Raw genomic sequence first — 25,700 nt, forward strand, 5'->3', positions numbered from 1 at the left:
AATTACGTTAGTCGTTGACCTCAAGTTTGGGATAATATTTGGTGGGACCCGACTCTTATTCGGCTACTTCTTTTAGTATCAACATAAAACAATAAGGGTAGATATTTTAATTTGGAAAAAGTGAATCTATGGTTTGAAATAAGTATTTTATTTAAATGTTGCCATCGGGGTTAATAAAGACTAACGCTGACTGCAATCTAATGTTGATATTTTATTATTGTGGCAAAGGTTGAAATATTCACATTCTTGTAGCTTGTATTTGCATTGGATAACTAATGAAGTCGTGGGTTTAATTATTTAGTCGAGACTATTATTATAGGCTCTTATCATACAACTTTCGGGCTATACTTTGATTGGTTGTGTTACATCCCACTTGTGTCCTATATGTTTTTATGTGATTTAATGCGATGCTACTTGTGTCCTAGATGTTTTTGATGTTATTTCTATGCAATGTTATTTGTGCTTAGCACGATGGAATGATGATACACAACTTATATGTTGATGATTTGATATTAAAAATGATGAAATATGAGATGTTTTACTTTTGTTATTGAATAATGCGGTGATAGAGAAATGATAGGATGTCAGAATAACTACTTGAATTGGCCAAGTGTGTGTAGGAGATCGTCGTCCTCCAAGAAGGGAGGGGAAGTATCGTCAGGTCAGGAGATAATGAAAGAGAACTCATTCCATCTGTAACTCTAACCGTGAGTTAAGTCAAGTTGTTTTTACGTTACCCTTGTTTTCGTCAACCTGTTGTGTCAGGTAATCCTATTTTGGTCTGAGTAGATGATTAGGGTTTTACTATTCTAGTCTTGGAATTGGTACTCCAAGCCGATTTATTATTATTATTATTATTATATTATTAAAATAAACTCATTTACACATACGTATAAATATATGTTTGAATATATATATATATACACACACACACACACACACATAAGTATATGTATGTACTCAAGGCTTGAGAGCCACATATGTATACATGCGCATATAGATAAGTATACGTATTATATATATATATATACTTCCACTCAAAGTTTATTTTAAAATTAATTAATGAGATATGGCATCGGTATGAAAGCCATGTGTTCGAGTGTTTGTTTATATATATAGGGGAAGAGCACCAATAGTTGAGCATTTATGAATTGTTGTGAGGGTTGTTGATACTTTTTGTTCCAATAATAGTACAAATAAAAACTATTTTTTGAAACATAAAATATCAATTTTTGTGTTTATGCACCAATAGTTGTGACTTTAAAGTTGTTATTGTTAGAAAATGTACCATTAGTTGTGAAAAGTAACCAATCATGTGATGCCACATTAGATGCACATGCATTGGGGCCTCTTTTGCACGCCTATTGGTCTCACTTTTTTTTTTGGGCTGTTTTGGACACCTTGGCAAAAAGCATGCTAGTGTGGCACCATACTTGATGATGTGACACTGAAACCTTAGTTATAAGTAGGGGGACTTGCCAAGTAAGCTACTCTAAAAAAATGGGAGTGATTTGAAATTTCCACATAAGATTTTAAGTCAGGGTGCGCAACTTCTAGATCCTCTCCCCTATAAGGGAATATATTATTATAATAACCGCTTGGCTTATTTTATCAACGGGCTTAAGTTGAGTTGAATGCATTTGTAATTCGAAACCACAGGAGTGGTTGGGCGTGAATCTAGGCATGCTCCCAAATACGCTTGAGATGCAATCAAATTGGAATTGAAATTCCAAAGAAATGCATGGAACGAACTCTTACGAAGAATATAGTCTTTTTGGTGCATGGCAAAATTTTTACAACTGCCTACGTTTTGGAAAAAGAAACTTTGGCTCTGATAAAAAAATATCCGAACTTGCTTTGAATGCGACGGTAGATGGAGTGCTGGGGTTAGAAGTGCTTTTGTAAAATTCCACCGTAGAAGATTGGGAAGGAGTTGGGGTGTCATTAAGTCTTCACAGTAGCCATATCAAAATAATCTTCACCATATATCAGGTCATGTCTTCAAGCTTTGAAAGACTGACATTCTTTGCTTGTCTCATTAGCTGCTATATGTGATACGAAGAATTCTGTATTTAGAAGAAGATAGTTATATAGTTTATATCATTCTAATCAAGAATTCGATAAGCTTACCTTTTCCTATGTTTGAACTAAAAAATTTACTTCTTACTGTGCATGGAATAAAGAAGATTCTTTATTATTTTTGTTAAAATAAACTCCATCATTGAAATAAGGTAATGCATTGTGTTCTTTGGTAGCCGCAGTTTAGAGCAGAGCTCCATGAATAAATATCAACTCATATTGTTTGATTAAGGACCTTAATTTCAATAGTTCTGTAACCATTGAACTGGTTCGAAGAGCGAACTTGAATTTGGGAATTATACCCCAGGAGTCGTGAATTCACAGTGGCGTTCTCTTCACTGTTACCCTATTCTAGAAATTAATTTATATAGAGAATTAATACAGCTGTCTATAGCTGTTCAAATCAATTTAAAGAATACTCCTTCCGGTGTGATAGCCAAATTACCTTAGTATGGAAAAGCTTGGATAGGCGAGAGTGGCTCTATAGTGGCACGTTTAATGCAGATTGGCATAATCAGACAATAAGAACTTTTAGATAGTTCTGTGACAACAGTTTCTCATTCTTGCATGTTGTTTCAGAAATTCAATGTGACGTGAGAGCTAGCAGCTCAACGGCCTGTCTTACCCTTTTCATGCTATGGTAATAGTTACACATCCAGACCTTGTGACAATGAATTCAAAAGAGGAACAAAATATATATTTTTTTAAAAACGACAAGGCCTTTAACCTCAGAATGAGGAAGAATACCGGCCAATATGTTCAGACTAAGCCCACTCATTAGAGAATTGTTGCTGTTTGTTTATCCATGTATCATTCATGTGTGAAAAACGGTCACCGAGTGTTTTGTCATAATGGTCATCTATAAATTAAGATTCTCAGATGAGAACCTATAATCTGGGAACCCAAGTTGCAGTCAAGTAGGGTGTTGAACATTGACTTCGCGCAAATGGCTTGATTGCAACTAATTAAAACATTTGGCCAAAGTGACGCTCAATACATGAGCGTTAGTCAGTTCGTTAATCTAGTTATACAACCCAGTCAGAGGTCATACTAGTTAGGTGTAGTTTATAGTGTATGACTGACTAGGGAGCTGCGTAGGATTATACACTAGTCTTAGATGGCATGAGTTCAACTTCTCGTTGCCTCCATGCGAAGGGTTAGGCTAATCCAATTGGAATATGGCACGGGGAACTAGTAAGTTTGTGGTTGGGCGAAAAAGCGCCTTGATGATACTTTTCCCCCTTCCATTCAATGGTAAAGTTATGTAAAAGATCAGAATATACATCAGGAAAAATGTAAAAAAAAAGAAGTAGTTGCAAATTTTCTATTTCCTATTTTGTTTCAAAAGTTGTATTTTTTTTAAAAAGATTTTCTTAGTTAGTGCCTGTTACACTATGCGTATTTGGAAAGTTGGCTCACCATATTGAGAGTCATAGATTTGGCCGTGGGTATTTATCGAGTTGGATTTCCTTCTTAGCACAAGTGTGGCATCTGACAGGGACGATATTGAATAAAGACAGTAATGTCATGAAGCTTGGTGTTTGTTGAAGATAGAAGCACATTGGGTGTTTTGGACAGGTATGAGGTTGCTAGCATTGAGCGCAAGAGTTTTAAGGATTAAAGTTCAGAACCAATTCATTGAAGAGAATAACTCCTTAAAGCCTATAGCTGGACAAATTCTCTATCATTTTGATTCATGGCTGCTATTGTAAATTGATTGCCACTTTACTTGGTGACTTCCAACGCCAAGTATAAATTGACTATACTTCTCTAGCAAGTTCACTGGAGCCGATCTATATCAGGTCAGAGTTAATTAATGTGCTATTATGAGTTTATTTCATTCTTGGTGTTTCTAAATTGTTATGGTCTGACAAACATTTACTTTGCCTATTGAGTGCATTATATATTATCTTATGTTATGCCAAGAAAATCTTAGATATCTATAGATAATAAACATATAAACCTGAGACTCAAACAATAATCCTCAATTCTGAAAAAAGTGTATTCAGGGGATACGTTGAGAGCACAAGAAAGGGGTCATTTCAGTGGTATCAAAGCTAAAATCCTGCCAACCTGTGGGATGCTAAGGTTGATTACAGAAATGGAAGAAAGGGATAATTAAACTGCGGCTTCTAAAATTTTTGGATGGTATAGCAAGTATCAAAAGTTTAAGACTCTACTAACATTCCAAGAATATCCAAGTCTGATAAGAAACATTATACCAATGAAAGAGGAGATTATCAGAGTTTTTGATCAGTACTCTTGTGAACCTGAGGATGTCAAATCCACCAAATCTTTTGATAGGTACCACATAAGAAAAAGGAAAGGGGAAATGGATTTTGGGTCAAAATCTCAATCAAAATCAAAAGGTGGTCAATTTGTGTCTAGTCAAGGGGGAGTGATGCTTATGGAGACAGAAAGGTTAAAAGGCTTGAAGAGCTTACAAAAGACATAGGTTCTAAGTATGATGAATCAGAGTAATTTCTTAGAGACAAGTTGGATGGAGAAATAGAAATGAATGAGAAGAGTAAAGAGCTAGAAGAAGATATGTTCAAGGAAGAAGAAAACTCAAAAGTTACTATTGAAGAAAGGATGGAAAAGAAAGAGGAATCGCTTGCTTGGGATTCACAACCTACAAATGATCAGGGAAAAGACAAAAGTCAGTCAACATGTCTAGAAGTTTGGACTCCTAGCCAAATATGTGGAAGCCCCAATGAGGATGAAGCCATGTTCACAAGTTCACTTCAGCCTTATGAGGATATGGACAAGAAAGAATCAACCAAATTTTCAGATTCCAGCTACATGCAAGGTATGACAGCTGTAATATCCCTTGCTAAACTGCCCTTAATTTGCTGATTTAAGGCTCAAGGAATATCGTCAGACACTTGTCATGAATCCTCTAATTTGCTGTCATTTGTTTTCAGGTTGATTTTTTTTGTTTGCTTGAAATGGTTTCAAATGATGTTCAAATGCTTGCAAATTAACACTACAATGTCGGAGCAAATAAGTAGATGCAAATGCAACTTCTTTTGGTCTTTTCAAATGTATATATAAGAAATTCTACATGTACAATGTGCACCTACAGCCAATTGTTATTTTCACAAACACTTAGCATGCAAGCTATATACTTATCATTATGAGCATTACAACAACATGAGGCATGCAACTTATAACTCGATCAAATGAATGCAATCCTAAGTACATGACAATGCAGATATGCCAAGACTCTTGACTTACATTGGTAGCTCAATACAAGGCCAAGTTTGATTGAAAAAGTTCTTCTACAGAAGCAACTAAAACTAAGCCAATGCAACTACGAATGACTGAAGATTACAATGTTTCAAATGCTGAATAAGTGCCAAACTAATTGAGATGTAATGATTGATATAAAAACCTGGCAATGGAGGCTGCCTGGATGTACTGATTCGATCCCCTTGTGCTTAATGAACTTACCCTCAAAGAGGTAGCACCCAGCCTCATAGACCACTACCAATGTTTTCAGAATTTTATTAGAATTTATTTGGCCTGGTGTGGAAATAAAACCCTTGAAGAACCCTTGTGCCAACTCAAATAATAAGCAACTACTCTAGCAGCCCATACAAATTTTAATATGCAAATGATTAATCTGTTTAATATTCTGATCTGCGGATAGATATGCATCAAACCCTTGTATTCTTTGAATTTCTTTTCCAATTTAGCACAAATAGAACCTCTATATGAAGCTCTCCTGGATGCCAAATTCAATGGATATTTCACCACCTCAAACGGCTGCAACACTGAAAAATTGACACTCTCCAATGGCCAACTAAACTCAGAAACCCTTGACTTCTTCTCCCAAATTCATAAAATGAAGAAAATGTTCAATATCCTCCAATTAATTTCATTGAGGAGGTATTTATAATTCTTCTTAGGGTTCGATTTCCCATAAAAGACATAATAATAACGTTTTAAATGTTATTTCATTAAGGGGAAAACATTTAATATTTCATTAAGATTGGAATTCATAATTAACTCCTTAGATGGCCCCCTTTTGATGAAAAAAATGACCCTTTCTTCATGAAATAATAATAACTTATAATATAACATTAAATGGTCTCATAATAAAATTTATTAATAAAGTTATCGCTTTATTAATAATCAAATAAGTATAACTCCATGATTAATCAATATTTCTTCATTTTGTTTGCACCGGGGAGTTGACCATTTTATCCTCTGTCCAACCCACTGACTTACTAAAAATAGGAAGGGTCCCTCTTGATTGTCTCTTGACTTACTATAAATAGTAAGTATATGAAACTGAGCCCAAATGAAGTCCAATTTGAGCCAAACGAAGACCAAACTGGAACATACTGAATTTTGGAGAAGACAAGAACCTCCATTAACCAAGCCTCTGCCTTAGAAGACTCTCTATCCACAATTATTAGCCTACGATGGTTAGAATGATAGGCTAATCATCCAAAATCCATGTTTGCTAAAATGGGGACATTATAGATAGTCCCTTGTTTCGTATACATGATTACATTGGAAGAATACTTGTTAAGATCATATGAGGCATTTTGTCTTACAGAGCTGATTGTAGAGACTAAGAAATTGCCCAACAAAAAGGTCCTACAATTTGATAATGTTTGGTTTGTCATGGATACTTCACCATGGAGTTGGTTGGAGGCAAAAAACATAACAACTAAGGAGGTGCAGGTTTGGATCAGTTTAATGACAGCTAAGGCAGCTAGGAGAATATGTGACTTTCAGCTGGACACACCTCATAGACCAGTACTTATGAAGGAGCAACCTACCTTGGAAGAAGATGTAAGAAAGGACGACGGAGACACTTTGAAGAGGCATGAACATGATTCCGATTTTCTGAGTTTGACCAACAGTCCTTTGTCAGTCATCACATAAACCTTGCATTGAGGACACTCAAGATTGGATTGATAAATATGAGATGAAAGATAGAAATTCAGATTGCACACAATCTGATTGTGCATCAGCAGTTGAAGAGCATAAGGTCAATAATTCTACTCACTGTTATGGTGGTAATCCTTTGATTGAGCATGATGTTGGCCTAACTTCAAAACGTGACTTTTGTGGGATAGATGTTGTGAAGGGAGTTGTTTTTGAATGGCATGATTATGAAGATAAATCAAAATATTTGTTTGAAGATGTTACCTCAAGAGTCGCATCACTTGGAAGGTCAATTGAGGTTAAACGAAGACATGATTATTGCAACTCTAACTCACATTGATGTTACTCATAAGGTGATGGCAGATTATTTTTAGAAGGCTCAAGGGAGACACAAAGGCCTTGAAGGAAAACTATCTCTTGCAGACTTATAGTAACTCAAAGAAGCTTTGATTGTGATGAAATCAAATTTCCTACACCTACTTTTGGACAGAGATCATCTCCTCCAGCTTAGTGAGATATATTTTGATGCATTGAGAAGAAAAGAAGATGAATTTGATAAGATTATCTATGAGCTTAAGGCTACTATGGATTCCTTGAAGAGTTCTCAAATGGCTCTTCAAGAATCAAAAATCAAGTTGATGAGCTTTTCTTGGAATTGATAAATCTGATGGGACTATTGATAAATATAAAGTTAGACTAGTTGCAAAAGGATACACTTAGCAGGAAGTTATTGACTATACAAAAACTTTTTCTCCTATAGCCAAGATAGATACTGTTAGATTAGTCCTATCTTTAATTGCTCAAAATGGATGGAGTGTTTACCAAATGGATGTTAAAAGTGCTTTCTTGAATGGTTATATTGATGAGGAAGTTTATGTTTCTCAACCTCAGGGTTTTAAAGTTTCCTTCCAAGGAACATTTTGTTTACAAGTTGAATAAGACTTTATATGGTCTAAACAGGCTCCTTGAGCATGGTACTCCAGAATTGATTCTTATCTTCTGCAAAAAAGGTTTTGTAAAAAGTCAGTCTGATCCTAATATTTATATTAGACATTCTAGTGAGGATATTCTACTTGTTTTTCTATATGTGGATGATCTCACATAGCAATAATTCCTCTTTGTTTCCTAAATTTAGAGCAACAATGGTTCTTGAATATCAAATGATTGATTTAGGATAGATGCATTACTTTTTTGGTCTTGAAGTTTGGCAACATACAGATGGTATATTTTTCTCTTGGTAGAAGCATGTTTCAGATCTTCAAAGGTATGGCCAGGCCTATGGAGGTTGGTGTTGTCTAATTCTGATGATTCCCCTTTTGTAAATTCCACTCTCTGTACACAGTTTGTTAGCAATTTGATTTATTTGACCACTACTAGACCAAATATTACATATGCAGTAAGTTTGGTCTCTGTAATGTCCCCACTTCGGAATAGAATTTAATAATAAATAATAATAATATTAAAATAGAAAAGAATAAAAATTAAATTTAAATTAAAATATAAAATAATATAATTAAATATAATTAAAATTTAATTAAGTTAATGAATGGTTAAAAGACATGGAAGGAAAAGTTGTGACTCCCTCAAACATGGGATATGAAAGGGAGAAGAGAACCTCATTTTGAGAAGAGGATAATTTGGGAACCAAAAGCGCAAATCTGATTTAAATAAGAAGTGCAGATCTGATTGTGAAAGGTTGTGTCCCTTTCAAAGGGCAGAAGTAATGAAGAGTTGTGCTCATTCAAAGGGTGCTAATGGTGAAAGGGTGTGTCTCTTGCCAAAGGGCATCCATAGTGAAGAGGTGTGAGCTCTCCCTCACAATTGAGAGATATAAAGGAAAGGAGTCAAAAGCATCCAGTGACATGAACATCGATCAGATCAGATCAGATCAGAACTATTATTAAGTTACAGGAATTGGCAGCCTCCTAGTAGAGGATATTACACTCTCTAGGATCATGTTTGAACCTAAGGAAACACATTGGGGTGCTGCTAAAAGGATTCTCAAGTATCTTAGAGGAACAATGCATTATGTTATTTCTTTTCAACACTCCAAGGAGGTTAAATTGGCTGGATATATTGATTTTGATTGGGCACACTCTATAGATGATCATAAGTCTACTTTTGGTTATGCATTTAGTTTTGGCTTTGCAGTCATTTCTTGGAAATCCAAGAAGCAACCCACTGCAACTCTTTCTACTACAAAGGCTAAATACAAAGCTGCTACTTCTGCTGCTTGTCAAGTTGTTTGTTGAGGATAATGTTGCAAGATCTACAACACGTATAGGATGGCTACATAGTGTTGTATTCTGAAAATCAGAGTACTATTCAGATGAGCAAAAATCTCCTGTTCCTTAATGGGACGAATAAAAATATGACATCCAGCAAAACTACATTTGTGAGTTGGTTCAGGAAGGCTTGGTTAAGCTTGTATATTGTTCTACTATATCCAATTTGCTGATATTTTCACAGAGCCCCTTGCTCACGATTGCTTCTAGACACTTCCGCGTTTACTTGGTGTTCTTCCCAATGTTCATTATGGGGAAGAAAAGAGATAATGGACATTTTTTTTTTCTTTCAATGTTCATTATGGGGGAGAATGAAAGATAATAAATATTAAATAACTGTTATAACTTGAGCCTACACCCCTATTTGCTAAGCTCTTAACTCAGTAGGCTTGTGACATATGGGAACTCTCCTAGGCCTGTGGGTTGCCTAATACTTGGAGTGAACCTCCAGAGAAAGCTGGTTCTTAACTGGTTATCACCTAATTCTGACTATCCTAATGATTTTTTGAGAAAAGAGAAGGGAAACATGAAAAATTAACCTACTGCCTAACAGGTGATGCACCAAACTGAGTGTCTTGAGAAAGAAAACAACAAACAACAAACAATATGACAACAATAATACTTAGCTACACAACCCAGTAGATCATAACCCTTGCATAAATAATTTATAAGAAGGCTAAAATCACAGTCCTTAGAAGAGAAAAACACTTCTCACAACCTAAGACTGTTATTTCACTCACAAATTATAACCTGCAAATAATTATGCTTCTGCATAAGGTACCTACATGAAAATACAGTTTAAAGGACAAGAATATCACAAAAACCTGCATAAACACCAAGTACTCATAATGACAAAAGAATATGGGAAGGCATGGACTGCTTATTACTGTTCAAAGTTGTTACAATGCTCTCTTACTCCTGAAAAAGTGTTACAAAAACATTCCCTCTTGCAGAAAGAACTCAGAAATTACAGTCTGCCAAAAGATGAATGAAGAAGAACCCCCTACAAAGAAGAAGGAAGGTAGTATATATGCTTTCCAAAAAGTAGATAATGAATAATATATTCCACCTCCTCTTGGGCGAGTAGAAACAAAAACCCACATTCAAAGGACCTGAAACAAGTCTAAAAGGGAGAAAACCTGGGCCAAAAGTCAAGCCAACCCATACTGCAACCATAAAAGCTCTTAAAAGCACTATAAATGGCCCCAAAATATCACTGACAGGCTTGCAAGCCTTCATTAATGTAAAAAATATCTCCCCTTTGACTTTATCAAATAAATATGAAAAATAATCTTATAAAGTGATTTTAAAAATGATTACTTAATTGAATATTTGTTTAATTTCCCTTTTAATATTTAAAGTCAAGATTTAATAAAATAAAGATAATAATGTTATTTATTTAAAGTGATTAAATAATGTAAATCACTTTAATAAGTAATATTATTATTTCTATTTATTAAATCAATAAATGTAATAAGAAAATATATTTATTAAAGTGTTTTACATTATTCACTTTAAATAAATATTTTCTTTACTATATTTATTAAATTTGATAGCGCCTTTAAATATAAAAATGAAATACAACAAATATTTATTTAAGTAATAAATTTAAAATTCTTTGATGAAGATTATTTGCCAATTTTATTTACCATGCCTAAATCTTTATAAAAAGATATTACATTACTAAGAGCTCAAACTATAATACTTAATAAAATAGGGAAGGGGACATAAAACATTTTAAGAGACCCCCTTAGGCATTTCACGAGATAAAAGAGAGAAGAGAAGTAAGGAAAAAAAAAAAAAAGGCACAAAACTCTTTATTTTTTATCGACATATATTAGGGAAAATATAACCCTAAAACCCACTTCGCTTTTATCCATATTTCCATCTTCTTCTGCTATAGCGTGAAATGGCCGAAATGAGGGTTTGGAGGTTTGTAATTGCAACTTTGGATGATTCTGGGCATATTTTGGGGTTGCCGTGAGGGTTTCGGAAATTCTGGAAACGATTTGCATACTGTCAGGTGCATATTTGGGTGTTGCCATGAGAGTTATTCTGCAAAAATTCGAAAGTTCTGGGAGGAATGTTGATGATACTAGGCAAACTTCGACACCTTTCCGTATGCTAGGCACTTCTATGAAATCTTTCTCCACATGAGGGTTCGAATTTTGGAAATGATTTAGATTTTTCCAGGTGCATATTTGAGGCATTTCACTTTCGATTTTCACTAGCATCCAGCTTATTTAAGAAAAAAACGTGAAATTCTACTGCTCTTTGGTGGCAAATTTGCTGCCTTTACATGGATGCATATTTGCTATTGCACACATTCCGCAGGTCGTGGGTTTTTCATTGTATGCTGCTGTGTATTTCCGCCATTAATGGCTGCTTTAGGAGAGGTTTCTTACATAGCAATTTGATTTTTTGAGGACTGAAAAAGTAAAAAAGTTGTAAACCCTTCTTTTGCTCTTCTAAAATTGTACTATGCTGTGCGCTAAAAGATGCATTTTCTGAAAACTGGGCATGGTTTTTCCGTTGATTTGTTGTTGGACGCCATGCTGCTATTTTATGAAACTATTCTGCAGACCTCCGCCATTAATGGCTGCTTCAGGGGCATATATCTTGAATTTGACATTTCGATTTTCTCTAGCATATAGCAGTAAACATGGGTAAAAATGTTGATTTCTTTTCTTTGGCATTTTCCCCTTCCACGTTCACAAATAAAACCCATCTTCTAGCTTATCAGATTCTTTACACTGTTGTTTGCACAATAAAATTGATAGCTGACCTTGAATTCGACAAATCATCTGTTGGAAGTTGACAAAATGTATTCTCGATATGTGAGAACATAATGCATCGGTATAAAAGGAATTCCACTCAAGTCATTTTCCACTTCGTAAACTTTACTGGAAATCTGTCTTATTCTGAACTACTAACAGCTGATTGCAAAAAAGATGTAGTTGCGTGACATTCTTTTGAAACCTCTCATTTTTGCTATCTGCTTACCTCGGATCTTGTAAAATCTGTGCCATACACATGCCCTTATCCTTATAAATCCTAGTTATTTTTTATAGCAGATATTGTTGCGGCATTATTGTTATTGATAACCTCAAAACTGCCTATTCCGTATGATGCACTCCTCCATTTTGTAATGCTGACCCTACATTGGCTACAAATGTTTTATTTCCTAGCATGGGATGCTATCTCTGTCCTTTTATGTATTGAGTCCAAGTTTGTAACATATAATGACAGTGAATTGGAAAATGACTCAGAAATTTGTACCCTAGTTGCTCTTCTTATTGCCAAATAATCTTGATGACTGTTGTGACTGTATTGGAAGTTTTAAAATCATTCATATGACTGCATGCTTGATACAAGGATTGCTCTTTAATTTGGAGTTGTGATGAAAGCATTTGACTATGCACCCCTCTTCCGCAAAGAACTGACTCTTATTATTGTCACCTGCTGTAATCATCCTTAATGCTATTAAAAAACCTTCAGTGGCTATATTAAACAGTCGTCATGTCGCTGTAGCTGCATACGACTGCTACAAATCTGCAAATTTTCTTCTGTATGCCTCCTAATACTTCAAATTTGTCTATAATATGTATAAGTCTGGTGAATACTCTTTGCTCTTTTCATATATGGAATTATGATTTCATGTTGGAACAAAGGTATAATGTCATCCTTATTTTGGAGCTGCATATGACCGCTTGCTGTCTCAAGGGTTGCATAACCGCTATTAGTCTTTTGAAACTACAATATTGAATTCCCTCTTAGGCCCTTTATGGACAGCCCCAAAGCACTATATATCTCATTATTATGCATAACCCGAACCTATCCACACTCTTTAGAAAGGGCAGCCTTCATTCATGCTTATTGGCTAATCATGTGATCACATACTTGCGTTTTGTTGCTCTTTCTTTGTCATCAGCTCTGAAATAACTTGATTGTATGAGACCTTGGTATTGTGTTTCATATGAGCTGGGCTCAACCCTTGTGGGAGCCTCATTTACCCCCACTCATTTGTGAAGTTTACGACCAGCAAGCTACCTTTTCCTATTCCTACACATGAAGCAAACAAGTTAGAAATAAGATGCATTTGATTTCTTCTGATATGATATTTGCTTTTCCTGAGATCTTCTGTGATGCTGACTATATGCACCTGATGCATGTAGGGATTATATATACATGCATGCGTTAGTATACATGTTAGGAATGCAATTAGCCATTGCTTAGAACGAAATGTTCTAACTCATTGCATATTTAACCCTTTTGCAGATAATGGAAGGAAGGCAGATGCAGACAAGGACGAAGCAGCAAGATGAAGGCAACATCAAGGCTAGTCCAACCGTTCCAGTCATTCAGTCAATGATTGGTTCCATTCTCAACATGCTCTCTTTATTTTTGTACTCATGTATACATGTCTATGTATTTCCTTCCTACACCTGATGCATGTAGCTAGTCTCATGGCTCTTTGTGTGGGACGCATGCTTGAATATCAATAAAAATACTTCCCTTTTTTTATGAGATGTCCCTCTCTTTTGCTGTTACAAACTAGAAGTATTAAAATGTAATCTTTAGTTCATTTTTTGTAGTGCAGTTGGAATGCAAAATAGTAGAAGTAATATGTACTTATTCTATTTTGTAAAAAGAAGCGTATCTGAAAATATTTTTCAACTAGAGGTGAAAAATAGGTAACATTTTTGGCGACATCTGCTATATGTTTGCCTGCTGAACATCTTGACTAGCTGCCTTAAACTATTCATTGGGCACAGAGTCACTGAAAACTATTGAAAACCGAAAAACACATTCACAACACTACAAAAAAATTTCCTTCCAAACTTGTCCTAACCTATTGAGTATAGGCGTATGATTTATGGCAGTGAGCTTGACACCTTACTCTCATGAATCCTACATGTGTAATTGATAGATTAGGACAGGGCAGCAGCAAAACACCTCTCGTAAAACCCCTAGAAAACTGTTGAGAGTGTTAATGTTTTGTGAGACAGACATGCATTATGTGATAGTGATTCTTTGATTCACTCCTTCATATGATGGGTGCCTACTTTACGAAACCGTAGCACCCTACTGTAGTTTACCACTGCAAAAACAAAAACAACTAACAACTAACTGCGCACAAAGCGCTTAGGGAAAACAAAACAACAACTAATCTATTGTACAACAACACTTATTTAGCACCAAAAACCTACTCTTCTATATACAAGCTGTTGATCATACCTCAAAAGCAATGCTTGAGGTGAATCCGGTTGACTGAGATTGGCTCCATATTGTCGTCCAACTTGGAAAGCTGGAAAGTGTTGTGCTGTTTACATTCAGAAATAATGTAAGGCCCGCTCCAAAATGCATCGAATTTGGAATGCTTTTCAGGCTTGCTTTTGAGGGTGTCCCATTTTAGCACTATGTCTCCTTCCTGGAAATTTCTTGGAGATGCTCTTTTGTCAAAAGATCTCTTCATTTGAGCCTGATGCTGCTCTATCTTGTTCATAGCATAATTCCTAGTCCCTTCTAGCTCAAATAACTGAGCTAATCTCATTATTAGAGGGCCTTCCTCTAGTGTGTCCAGCTGATTTGCCAAGTCAAGTGCTTGAAGCTCAAATGAGATAGGAAGCCTTACTTCCTTACCATACACCAGCATAAAAGGTGACTCTCCTGTGGACCTTTTTGGGGTGATCCTATCAGCCCATAAAGCTGACCTCAATTAAATATGCCAAATCCGTTGGTTACCTTCCATGGTCTTCTTTATGATCCTGATCAATTTTTTATTGGTTGATTCTGCTTGGCCATTGCCTTGCGGATAGTAGTTGGAGGATGTATTTAGGTAGATTCCTTTCTTGACAACCCAATCAGAGATTTTAAGACCAACAAAAGCGAGGACATTGTCTGAAATGATGGACTTAGGAACCCCAAATCTGGCAACCAGATCTTCATAAAAATTTAGAACAGCAATCTCATTTGTCTCCTTGAGTGCCACTGCCTCGGTCCATTTGGTGAAATAGTTCGTGGCTGTAAGTACCCACTTATGGCCAGCACTGGATGAAGGGTTTATCACCCCAATAAAGTCCAAACTCCACTTCATGAAGGGCTGTTCAATCTGGATTGGCTGCAAAGGTAAAGCTGCCAATCTCTCTTTGCCAGCAAACAAGGCGCATTCTTTGCACTTTCTAACCCATACATGCGCATCTCTAAATAATGTGGGCCAATAATAGCCACCTTTCATCACTTTAAGAGCTGTTGCTCTTGGTGAAAAATGGCCTCCAGCTGATCCCTCATGAAAATCATGCAACACATTAGTTGCTTGGTCAGGCCCAATGCATCTCAGCAATACACCATTAAAATCTTTACGGAACAAGACGCCATTAAGAAGTGCATAAGGTATGGACTGCAGTCTGAAATACCTTCTTTTAGCTCTGTCCAAAACCTTAGGACACTCACTAGTTTGCAGAAAATGAACCATTTCCTGTACCCAATCAGCAGTAGGTACTAAAAAATCTGCCTGCTCGTCATCTTGCAATATTAGAACAGCCTCTTGTTCATGCTTTGGTGTGCTAGAAACGCCATCAGCAAGCTGTTCGCACAAACCTTTGCCTCTAACCAGCTTGGTAACCTGAATCTTGACGTCATATTCCATTACCTTGGTTACCCAACCAACCCTCGTCATTGAGATCTTTGCTCAACAGAAACTCCTTTACGCTCGGTTGAGCAACCATTAGATTAATGCTATTGTTAGACAACATGTGTTTGAACTTCTTCAAACTCCTGATAACAACAAGTACATGTTTTTCTACAAAAGTGTACCTTAGCTCGTAATATTTCAATGCTTGGCTGAAGAAGGCTAAAGGCTGTTCCGAGCCTTCATCGTTTTGCTGTACCAACATAGCTGAAATAGAATCAACATTACCATACGCGTACAAAGTGAAATCCTTAGAAAAATTAGGATTTAGAAGTGTAGGAGCAGCAACCAATGCTTCTTTAATCAACTCAAAACTTCTCTTGCCTTCCTTGGTCCAGCTATAAGACATATTCTTCCTCAACATAGCAATTAGAGGATTCAACAAATCTGCAATATCAGGGATAAATCTTCTGACAAAATTAATCCTTCCTATGAAACTATGTAGACCTTTTTTGTGTGCTGGTAAAGGAAGGGCCAGAATGGCACTTATCCTCTCAAGATCAATAGTAATACCGTGTTTGGAGATCACGTAACCAAGCAATCTGCCCTCATAGACAACCAATACACACTTTTTGGGATTAAGTGACACCCCAAATTCCCTGCACCTCTCGAAGATTAGCCTCAAATGGCTTAGATGATCCTTTGCTTCCTTTGAGAAAACTGTGATATCATCTAAATAAACCAGTACTATTTTATACATCAAGCCTTGAAACGCCATATTTATGGCTCGCTGGAAAGTTGCCCCTGCATTAGATAACCCAAAAGGTATCTTCCTATAAGCCATGGTACCCCATTTGGTAGTAGAAGCTGTCTTATATTGGTCCTCTTCTTTGACTAAAATCTGGTTATAACCAGAAAAACCATCCAGTAGAGAAAACATTTCAGAACCTGAAACTACTTGCAGAATCTGCTCCATAGAAGGTAGAGGATAATGGTCTTTCAGTGAGGCTCGATTAAGGTCTCTAAAATCTACACAGAGCCTGATTTCACCATTTTTCTTTCTTATGGGAACTAAGTTTGAAACCCATGAAGTATGCTTGATGGGAAAAACTATAGCACTCTCAATTAGCTTGTTTAATTCCTTTTTCATCAGGGGCTCTAATTTGGGATTTAATGGTCTCTGTTTTTGTCTTACTGGTTTGGAATTAGGCTCGAATTCTATTGTGTGCTGTGCAAGCTTGGGGTCAAACCCCCTCAAATCAGAATATTGCCAAGCAAATATATCATTAAATTCTTGTCAGAGGGATATAAAAGCTTCCTCTTTTCCTTTGATATGAAATTTGCCAAGTTTAAGAAGCTTACCTCTTGAAATCTCAACCTCCTCATAGTGGTCCTGATCAATCTGAATGTTGGACCTTTCTTTCTTGACTTGGTCGTCGGAATTGAAGATGGATTTCAAGGTGACCAATCCCTTGGGTAACTTATTACTTTTCAGTTGTATGACCTGATCTTCGTATTGCTGTTGGAATCTATCTTGATTTTTGCATGAAAACTCAGCCTCTTCCCTTATAAAGTTTACAATTTGCTGATCATTGTCAAAGACCTGCCAAAAAACATTATTGTCTGGGATTGAAGGTCTAACAACAGCCTTCACATACTGCTGCTTGGTGTCACTACTCATGCTATCCGGGATATCATATTGTGCTCCTATGGTAGCAAGTCTATCAGCATTCTTATTCCTACTCCTCGGAATAGACAACAAATTGAAAGCACAGAATTCTTCTATAAACTCCCATACCCTATGTTTATAGCATTTCAAAGCATCATTTTTCGTGACATGAATGCCTCGTACCTGATTCACAATGAGTTCGCTATCTCCAAACACTTGGAGACATCTGATTTTCTTCTTCCTTGCCCATAATAGGCCATGAACCAGCGATTCATACACTGCTGTATTGTTAGTACAGCTGAATGAAAACCTGAAAGAAGAATAATATTTTTCCCCTTGAGGAGATATAAGCATGCAACCTCCTCCTGATCCATTTGAACTCCTAGAACCATAAAAAAAAACCTCCAAACCTCATCATCAATTTGATTTGATTGTTGGACCTCAACTTTCACCAAGTTGGGAAGGAAGGTATTAGGTTCGTGCATCAAGTAAACACCAAAACCAAGCTCCTGCAGTTGTTTGTTTACTAAATCTTGATTGTTTTCAGCAGCCCACTCGTCCAATATCATGTCAGGAATACCATCGACCCGTGTATCAAATTCTTTCGCCATAGGACACTCTTCTTTGTCAAGAATAGACAAGTTAGCATTTATGGCAGGGGGTACATAAGGTTCTATATGGTCATTTGTTATTGCCTCTGACTTAATAGTGACCTTAGTGCCATACTTGGTCCCAAAAAACATGTGGGACCAATCTGAAGATAAATACCTACCAATCTTAGCAGTGAAATCCCGTGACAGACATATAGCAAAGTAAGGAGGTAAGTCAATGACATAAACCTCTTGCGGAATGGCAAAACCTGGGCATGCATGTAATGTCAAACTCATATTTTTTATGACACCGACTGTTTTAACAACAGTACCATCTAATTGGACTACTCCTTGTTCAAGAGGTTCATACACAACTCCTAGCTTGTCAGCTATTTGTTTGGGCATTACGGAGCTACTAGCTCCTGAGTCTATCATGTAATTGTGGACTAAGTGTTTACCAATGATTAGAGAAACATAAAAAGGAGATGGCTTGACTTCTTTTCCGGCTGTTCAATACCTGTTTTCGAAACATTGGTAAGCATCACTCTAGATTGTTCATTGTTGGGCTCGTGTGTCGAACTGACATCTGACAAGGCTGATTGTAGGAGACTCTTTTGACCAGGGATAGCCAATGAATCCCACATGGACAAAGTAACGTTAGCCTTTTTCATATGATCAATGATATTAAAGACAGGTACACTTACTTTGTTCTGAATTTTTTGAACAACAACACCTTTTTCCTTTACAGGCACCGGCTGCACTGAATCTTTTAGCTGTTTTGTACTTTCAGCAGATTGATTTGCTGCTAAAAATGGGGTTTTTTGTCCATTAGATGAGCTAGCAGCCCCTTGGTGGGCGTTTGGAATGTGCTTCTGCTGAGAAATACTACTATTTGTTTGTTGTCCATCATCTACAACTCTCCTTTTTTACCTCGTGTACATTGCAACAACATTATGTAATTGATTTGGTGCTTGTGGGTTGTTCATTCCACAAAATTCTTCCCTCTGAAAGCTAAGAAGAGATATTTCTCCCTGCATATCCAAGTGTATGGATGCATTCTGTTCTGCTGTATCATCCATTGAAACTTGTTGAACATCAGATGCATTTTGTAGCATAAGAGCTTGGTTAATAAGACAATTAGAACATGTGGCCTGGTCATGAGGTAGATTGCATGGAAAACACCATTCAGGTTCATGCAACAAATTGTTCTACGTAGGAACCAACTCTTTCGAGACACTCACAACATTTGGATTATAAGGCTGAAATGGCCTTTGATTCATGAATGGTCTTTGGCCTTGAGGATTTTGCTGGTATTGAGGCCTGTTTCACTGGAAAGGGGCCTGATAAGGGGCTGTATTTGGCTTATAATTTTGGTTTTGCTGTCTTTTCAGATTCACAATCTCGCTACCAAATGTCTGCAGCAGTCCTTTAATTTCTTGTAAATCATTGGACTGTGCTGGAAAGTTGCTCTCTTGTCTAACAAACTGAGAACTTGGTGCTGGTAATGCTGGTACAGCTGGGATAACAGCTAAAGGAAGTATTTGCATTGCTATTGGTGGCTGAATAGTAGGAAAAATTGGTAGAGCAGGTCTTGGGGTGATTTTACCAGCCTGTATAAGGTTGTTCTCAGCTCTAATAGCTATAGCATAGGCCTAGGGTAAAGAAGTGCCTCCCATCGATTGCACCATTACTAAGATATCACTATTCAAAGCTCTTAAGTAATACAAGAAAGCGTGGTCAGCAGTAGGTCTTACCGTTTGTGGGATTCTATCCCAAGTTTTCTGAAAACGGTGGCTGAAATCTGACATGACTTCATGAGGAGCTCTCTTTATTGTAGACAGCTGCTCCATTAGCGACAAATGGTTTGATTTGTCCTCAAAGAACTTGCACAACTCTTCCCCCAAACGATCTCAAGTGTCAATGGAGTTAACTGCTAGGCTTTTGAACCACTGCAAAGCCTTCTCTTTGAGAGAAGCTGCTAACAGTCTGATTGCCACATTTTCCTCTGTCACATGGTGGAGAGCACATAGATTCGCCACATCTTTTATGTGCTCCGTTGGAGTAGTCTGATCTTCACCATTAAAGTATGGCAAACTCTTCAAAGCAGCAACAGGAATGGGATCATGTTGAGTTAAATTAAGTGGGCTGCCTTGATTAAATGTCACGAATGGCTGATTTTTGCCTGCTGGAATCATGATTACTGGGTTTCTAGGTAGCACAGTATGAGTCCCAACAGTAGGGGGAGTAGACTTGGCTCTCCTGGAATAAACACGATTTTCCTTGTGTTTCTCAGCTACTATCCCTCTTCTCCTTGGTGGGGATAACTACAAATATTCAAAGGTTGAGGAACTACTTCTGGTTTGTATTCTTCTCATACGCAAAATATACTAGTTTTACTAAACCAGAGCTCAGAGTCATCAGATATGATGTAAAGATGCCTCTAAAAATTGAAAATTACTGCTGCACACCAGAACAACAACATAAAACATTTGGTAAAGACTGAAAATTACACTCTTAATCCCACCGGGCGTGCCAAAAACTATTATCACTTGAGCTTGCACCCCTATTTGCTAAGCTCTTAACTCAGCAGGCTTGTGACACATGGGAACTGTCCTAGGCCTGTGGGTTGCCTAATACTTGGAGTGAAATTCCAGAGAAAGTTGTTTCTTAATTGGTTATCACCTAATTCTGACTATCCTAACGATTTTTTGAGAAAAGAGAAGAGAAACATGAAAAATGAACCTACTTCCTAATAGGTGATGCACCAAACTGAGTGTCTTGAGAAAGAAAACAACAAACAACAAACAATATGACAGCAATAATACTCACCCACACAACCTAGTAGATCATAACCCTTGCATAAATAATTTATAAGAAGGCTAAAATCATAGTCCTTAGAAAAGAAAAACACTTCTCACAACCTAAGACTATTATTTCACTCAACTTATAACCTGCAAATAATTATGCTTCTGCATAAGGTACCTACATGAAAATACAGTTTAAAGGACAAGGATATCACAAAAACCTACATAAACACCAAGTACTCATAATGACAAAAGAATATGGGAAGACATGGACTACTTATTATTGTTCAAAGTTGTTACAATGCTCTCTTACTCCTGAAAAAGTGTTACAAAAACATTTCCTCTTGCAGAAAAAACTCAGAAATCACAGTTTGCCAAAAGATGAATGAAGAACCCCCTACAAAGAAGAAGGAAGGTAGTATATATGCTTTCCAAAAAGCAGATAATGAATAATATATTCCACCTCCTCTTGGGCGAGCAGAAGCAAAAACCCACCTTCAAAAGACCTGAAATAGGTCTGAAAGGGAGAATCTTGGGCCAAAAGTCAAGCCAACCCATACTGCAACCATAAAAGCTCTTAAAAGCACTATAAATGGCCCCAAAATATCACTGACAGGCCTGCAAGCCTTCATTAATGTAAAAAATATCTCCCCTTTGACTTTATCAAATAAACATGAAAAATAATCTTATAAAGTGATTTTAAAAATTATTACTTAATTGAATATTTGTTTAATTTCCCTTTTAATATTTAAAGTCAAGATTTAATAAAATAAAGATAATAATGTTATTTATTTAAAGTGATTAAATAATGTAAATCACTTTAATAAGTAATATTATTATTTCTATTTATTAAATCAATAAATGTAATAAAAAAAAATATTTATTAGAGTGTTTTACATTATTCACTTTAAATAAATACTTTCCTTACTATATTTATTAAATTTGATAGCCTTTAAATATCAAAATGAAATATAACAAATATTTATTTAAGTAATAAATTTAAAATTATTTGATGAAGATTATTTGCCAATTTTATTTACCATGCCTAAATCTTTATAAAAAGATATTACATTACTAAGAGCTCAAACTATAATACTTAATAAAATAGGGAAGGGGACATAAAACATTTTAAGAGACCCCCTTAGGCATTTCATGAGAAAAAAGAGAGAAGAGAAATAAGGAAAAAAAAAACAAAGGCATAAAGCTCTTTATTTTTTATCGACATATATTAGGGAAAATATAACCCTAAAACTCACTTCGCTTTTATCCATATTTCCATCTTCTTCTGCTGTAGCGTGAAATGGCCGAAATGAGGGATTGGAGGCCTGTAACTGCAACTTTGGATGATTCTGGGCACATTCTGGGGTTGCCGTGAGGGTTTCGGAAATTCTGGAAACGATTTGCATACTGCCAGGTGCATATTTGGGCACTGCCATGAGAGTTATTTTGAAAAATTCGAAAGTTCTTGGACGAATGCTGACGATACTAGGCAAACTTCGACACCTTTCCGTATGCTAGGCACTTCTATGAAATCTTTCTCCACATGAGGGTTTGAATTTTGGAAATGATTTAGATTTTTCCAGGTGTGTATTTGAGGCATTTCACTTTCGACTTTCACTAGCATCTAGCTTATTTAAGAAAAAAACGTGAAATTCTACTGCTCTTTGGTGGCAAATTTGCTGCCTTTACATGGATGCATATTTGCTATTGTACATGTTCTGCAGGTCGTGGGTTTTTCATTGCATACTGCTGTGTATTTCCGCCATTAATGGCTGCTTTAGGAGAGGTTTCTTACATAGCAATTTGATTTTTTGAGGACTGAAAAAGTAAAAAATCTGTAAACCCTTCTTTTGCTCTTCTAAAACTGTACTATGCTGTGCGCTAAAAGATGCATTTTCTGAAAACTGGGCATGGTTTTTCCGTTGATTTGTTTTTGGACGCCATGCTGCTATTTTATGAAACTATTATGCAGACCTTTGCCATTAATGGTTGCTTCAGGGGCATATATCTTGAATTTGACATTTTGATTTTCTCTGGCATATAGCAGTAAACGTGGGTAAAAATGTTGATTTCTTTTCTTTGGCATTTTCCCCTTCCACGTTCACAAATAAAACCCATCTTCTAGCTTATCAGATTCTTTACATTGTTGTTTGCACAATAAAATTGATAGCTGACCTTGAATTAGACAAATCATCTGTTGGAAGTTGACAAAATGTATTCTCGATATGTGAGAACATAATGCATCGGTATAAAAGGAATTCCACTCAAGTCATTTTCCACTTCGTAAACTTTACTGGAAATCTGTCTTATTCTGAACTACTAACAGCTGATTGCAAAAAAGATGTAGTTGCGTGACATTCTTTTGAAACCTCTCATTTTTGCTATCTGCTTACCTTGGATCTTGTAAAATCTGTGCCATACACATGCCCTTATCCTTGGAAATCCTAGTTATTTTTTATAGCAGATATTGTTGCGGCATTATTGTTGTTGATAACCTCAAAACTGCCTATTCCGTATGATGCACTCCTCCATTTTGTAATGCTGATCCTACATTGGCTGCAAATGTTTTATTTCCTAGCATGGGCTGCTATCTCTGTCCTTTTATGTATTGAGTCCAAGTTTGTAACATATAATGACAGTGAATTGGAAAATGACTCAGAAATTTGTACCCTAGCTGCTCTTCTTATTGCCAAATAATCTTGATGACTGCTGTGACTGTATTGGAAGTTTTAAAATCATTCATATGACTACATGTCTGATACAAGGATTGCTCTGTAATTTGGAGTTGTGATGAAAGCATTTGACTATGCACCCCTCTTCCGCAAAGAACTGACTCTTATTATTGTCACCTGCTGTAATCATCCTTAATGCTATTAAAAAACCTTCAGTGGCTATATTAAACAGTCGTCATGTCGCTGTAGCTGCATACGACTGTTACAAATCTGCAAATTTTCTTCTGTATGCCTCCTAATACTTCAAATTTGCCTATAATATGTATAAGTTTGGTGAATACTCTTTGCTCTTTTCATATATGGAATTATGATTTCATGTTGCAACAAAGGTATAATGTCATCCTTATTTTGGAGCTGCATATGACCGCTTGCTGTCTCAAGGGTTGCATAACCGCTATTAGTCTTTTGAAACTGCAATATTGAATGCCCTCTTAGGCCCTTTATGGACAGCCCCAAAGCACTGTATATCTCATTATTATGCATAACACGAACCTGTCCATTCTCTTTAGAAAGGGCAACCTTCATTCATGCTTATTGGCTGATCATGTGATCGCATATTGCGTTTTGTTGCTCTTTCTCTGTCATCAGCTTTGATATAACTTGATTGTATGAGACCTTGGTATTGTGTTTCATATGAGCTGGGCTCAACCCTTGTGGGAGCCTCATTTATCCCCACTCATTTGTGAAGTTTACGACCAACAAGCTACCTTTTCTTGTTCCTACACATGAAGCAAACAAGTTAGAAATAAGATGCATTTGATTTCTTTTGATATGATATTTGTTTTTCCTGAGATCTTTTGTGATGCTGACTATATGCACCTGATGCATGTAGGGGATATATATACATGCATGCGTTAGTATACATGTTAGGAATGTAATCAGCCACAACATCAAGGCTACTCCAACCGTTCCAGTCATTCAGGCAATGACTGGTTCCATTCTCAAGATGCTCTCTTTATTTTTGTACTCATGTATACATGTCTATTTATTTCCTTCCTGCAGCTGATGCATGCAGCTAGTCTCACGGCTCTTTGTGTGGGATGCATGTTTGAATATCAATAAAAATACTTCCCTTTTTTGATGAGATATCCCTCTCTTTTGCTGTTACAAACTAGAAGTATTAAAATGTAATCTTTAGTTCATTTTTTCTAGTGTAGTTGGAATGCAAAATAGCAGAAGTAATATGTACTTGTTCCATTTTGTAAAAAACAAGCATATCTCAAAATATTTTTTAACTAGAGGTGAAAAATAAGTAACAATAACCATTGTTATTAATTGTTTATAAACCAATAGTTATGATTGATTAGGTGTCAATTATTAGTATTTAATAATTCAGTTTTTTATTTGCTTGTATAAATAAACTTCTATATCAATGATCAACGTAGAGTTTGTTCTGGTGTATCTCTGAGTCAATGATCTATAGATCATCTTAATAGTTTAGTCTTGCAGTTTGTAATGTCCTAGTCCAGTTCTGTCCTAAAATCTCAGAATTGTTCTCTTGGAATTTTGTCAAACATATGACACATAAACCCTCTGTACTCTGAACTGTAACTGATGTATTGAGGTTTGTGTGATTGTAGGATGTATTTTGAGAGCTTTTCAATGCATATGTATAAACCAACATACAATAAATATATACCACTTCTTTGCTAACAATAATAATGATAACCCAACTTCAAATGAACTTTATTTACTACTTATATGAGTCAGATTACCAAATAGTTCAGGTCTGATATGAAAATCAGACTGCAATAGGCAATTGTAAACCTTATCAACTCAACGATTTGAACATACAACATATAAAAGACATACCTGTTTAATAGCTTCTTGGTTCAAATATAAATTATGATCACAAAATATCATATAGGAGCTGTTACAATGACTTTAATGGCCGCTTCCTTGGGACTAACTGTCTGATATGAGAAATGGATGCAACAACACAATATCCTCTTTAAGAATAGTTATTGGATTTAGTTGCAGGTCTGAAATGACAATATTTGTTGATTCT

At 36.1% G+C, this 25,700-nt stretch overlaps 2 protein-coding genes across 7 annotated transcripts in view; one reads left to right on the forward strand and one right to left on the reverse strand.

The window, feature by feature from the left end:
* LOC131060727 (phenylacetaldehyde reductase) overlaps positions 1-25,700 on the reverse strand; it is a 207,445-nt gene that overhangs the window by 3,899 nt on the left and 177,846 nt on the right. The window lies entirely within an intron of this gene.
* Positions 1,620-24,761, forward strand: LOC131859526 (uncharacterized). Of its 5 annotated transcripts, none has more exons than XR_009359208.1 (3): positions 1,620-1,992; positions 13,545-13,641; positions 24,525-24,761. XR_009359208.1 is itself a non-coding variant. In XM_059213397.1 (2 exons), the coding sequence occupies exons 1-2, from the start codon at positions 4,594-4,596 to the stop codon at positions 13,589-13,591; spliced, it is 342 nt and encodes a 113-aa protein (XP_059069380.1). In that variant the 5' UTR covers positions 2,013-4,593; the 3' UTR covers positions 13,592-13,790. The 5 variants fall into 5 exon arrangements, 1 of the variants encoding a protein (XP_059069380.1); XR_009359209.1 differs by lacking the exons at positions 1,620-1,992; positions 24,525-24,761 and adding exons at positions 2,013-3,881; positions 4,080-4,888 and having other exon boundaries at positions 13,545-13,790; XR_009359210.1 differs by lacking the exons at positions 1,620-1,992; positions 24,525-24,761 and adding exons at positions 2,013-3,881; positions 4,089-4,888 and having other exon boundaries at positions 13,545-13,790.

This window comes from Cryptomeria japonica, chromosome 10, assembly GCF_030272615.1.
Source record: "Cryptomeria japonica chromosome 10, Sugi_1.0, whole genome shotgun sequence".
NCBI classification, from domain to species: domain Eukaryota; kingdom Viridiplantae; phylum Streptophyta; class Pinopsida; order Cupressales; family Cupressaceae; genus Cryptomeria; species Cryptomeria japonica.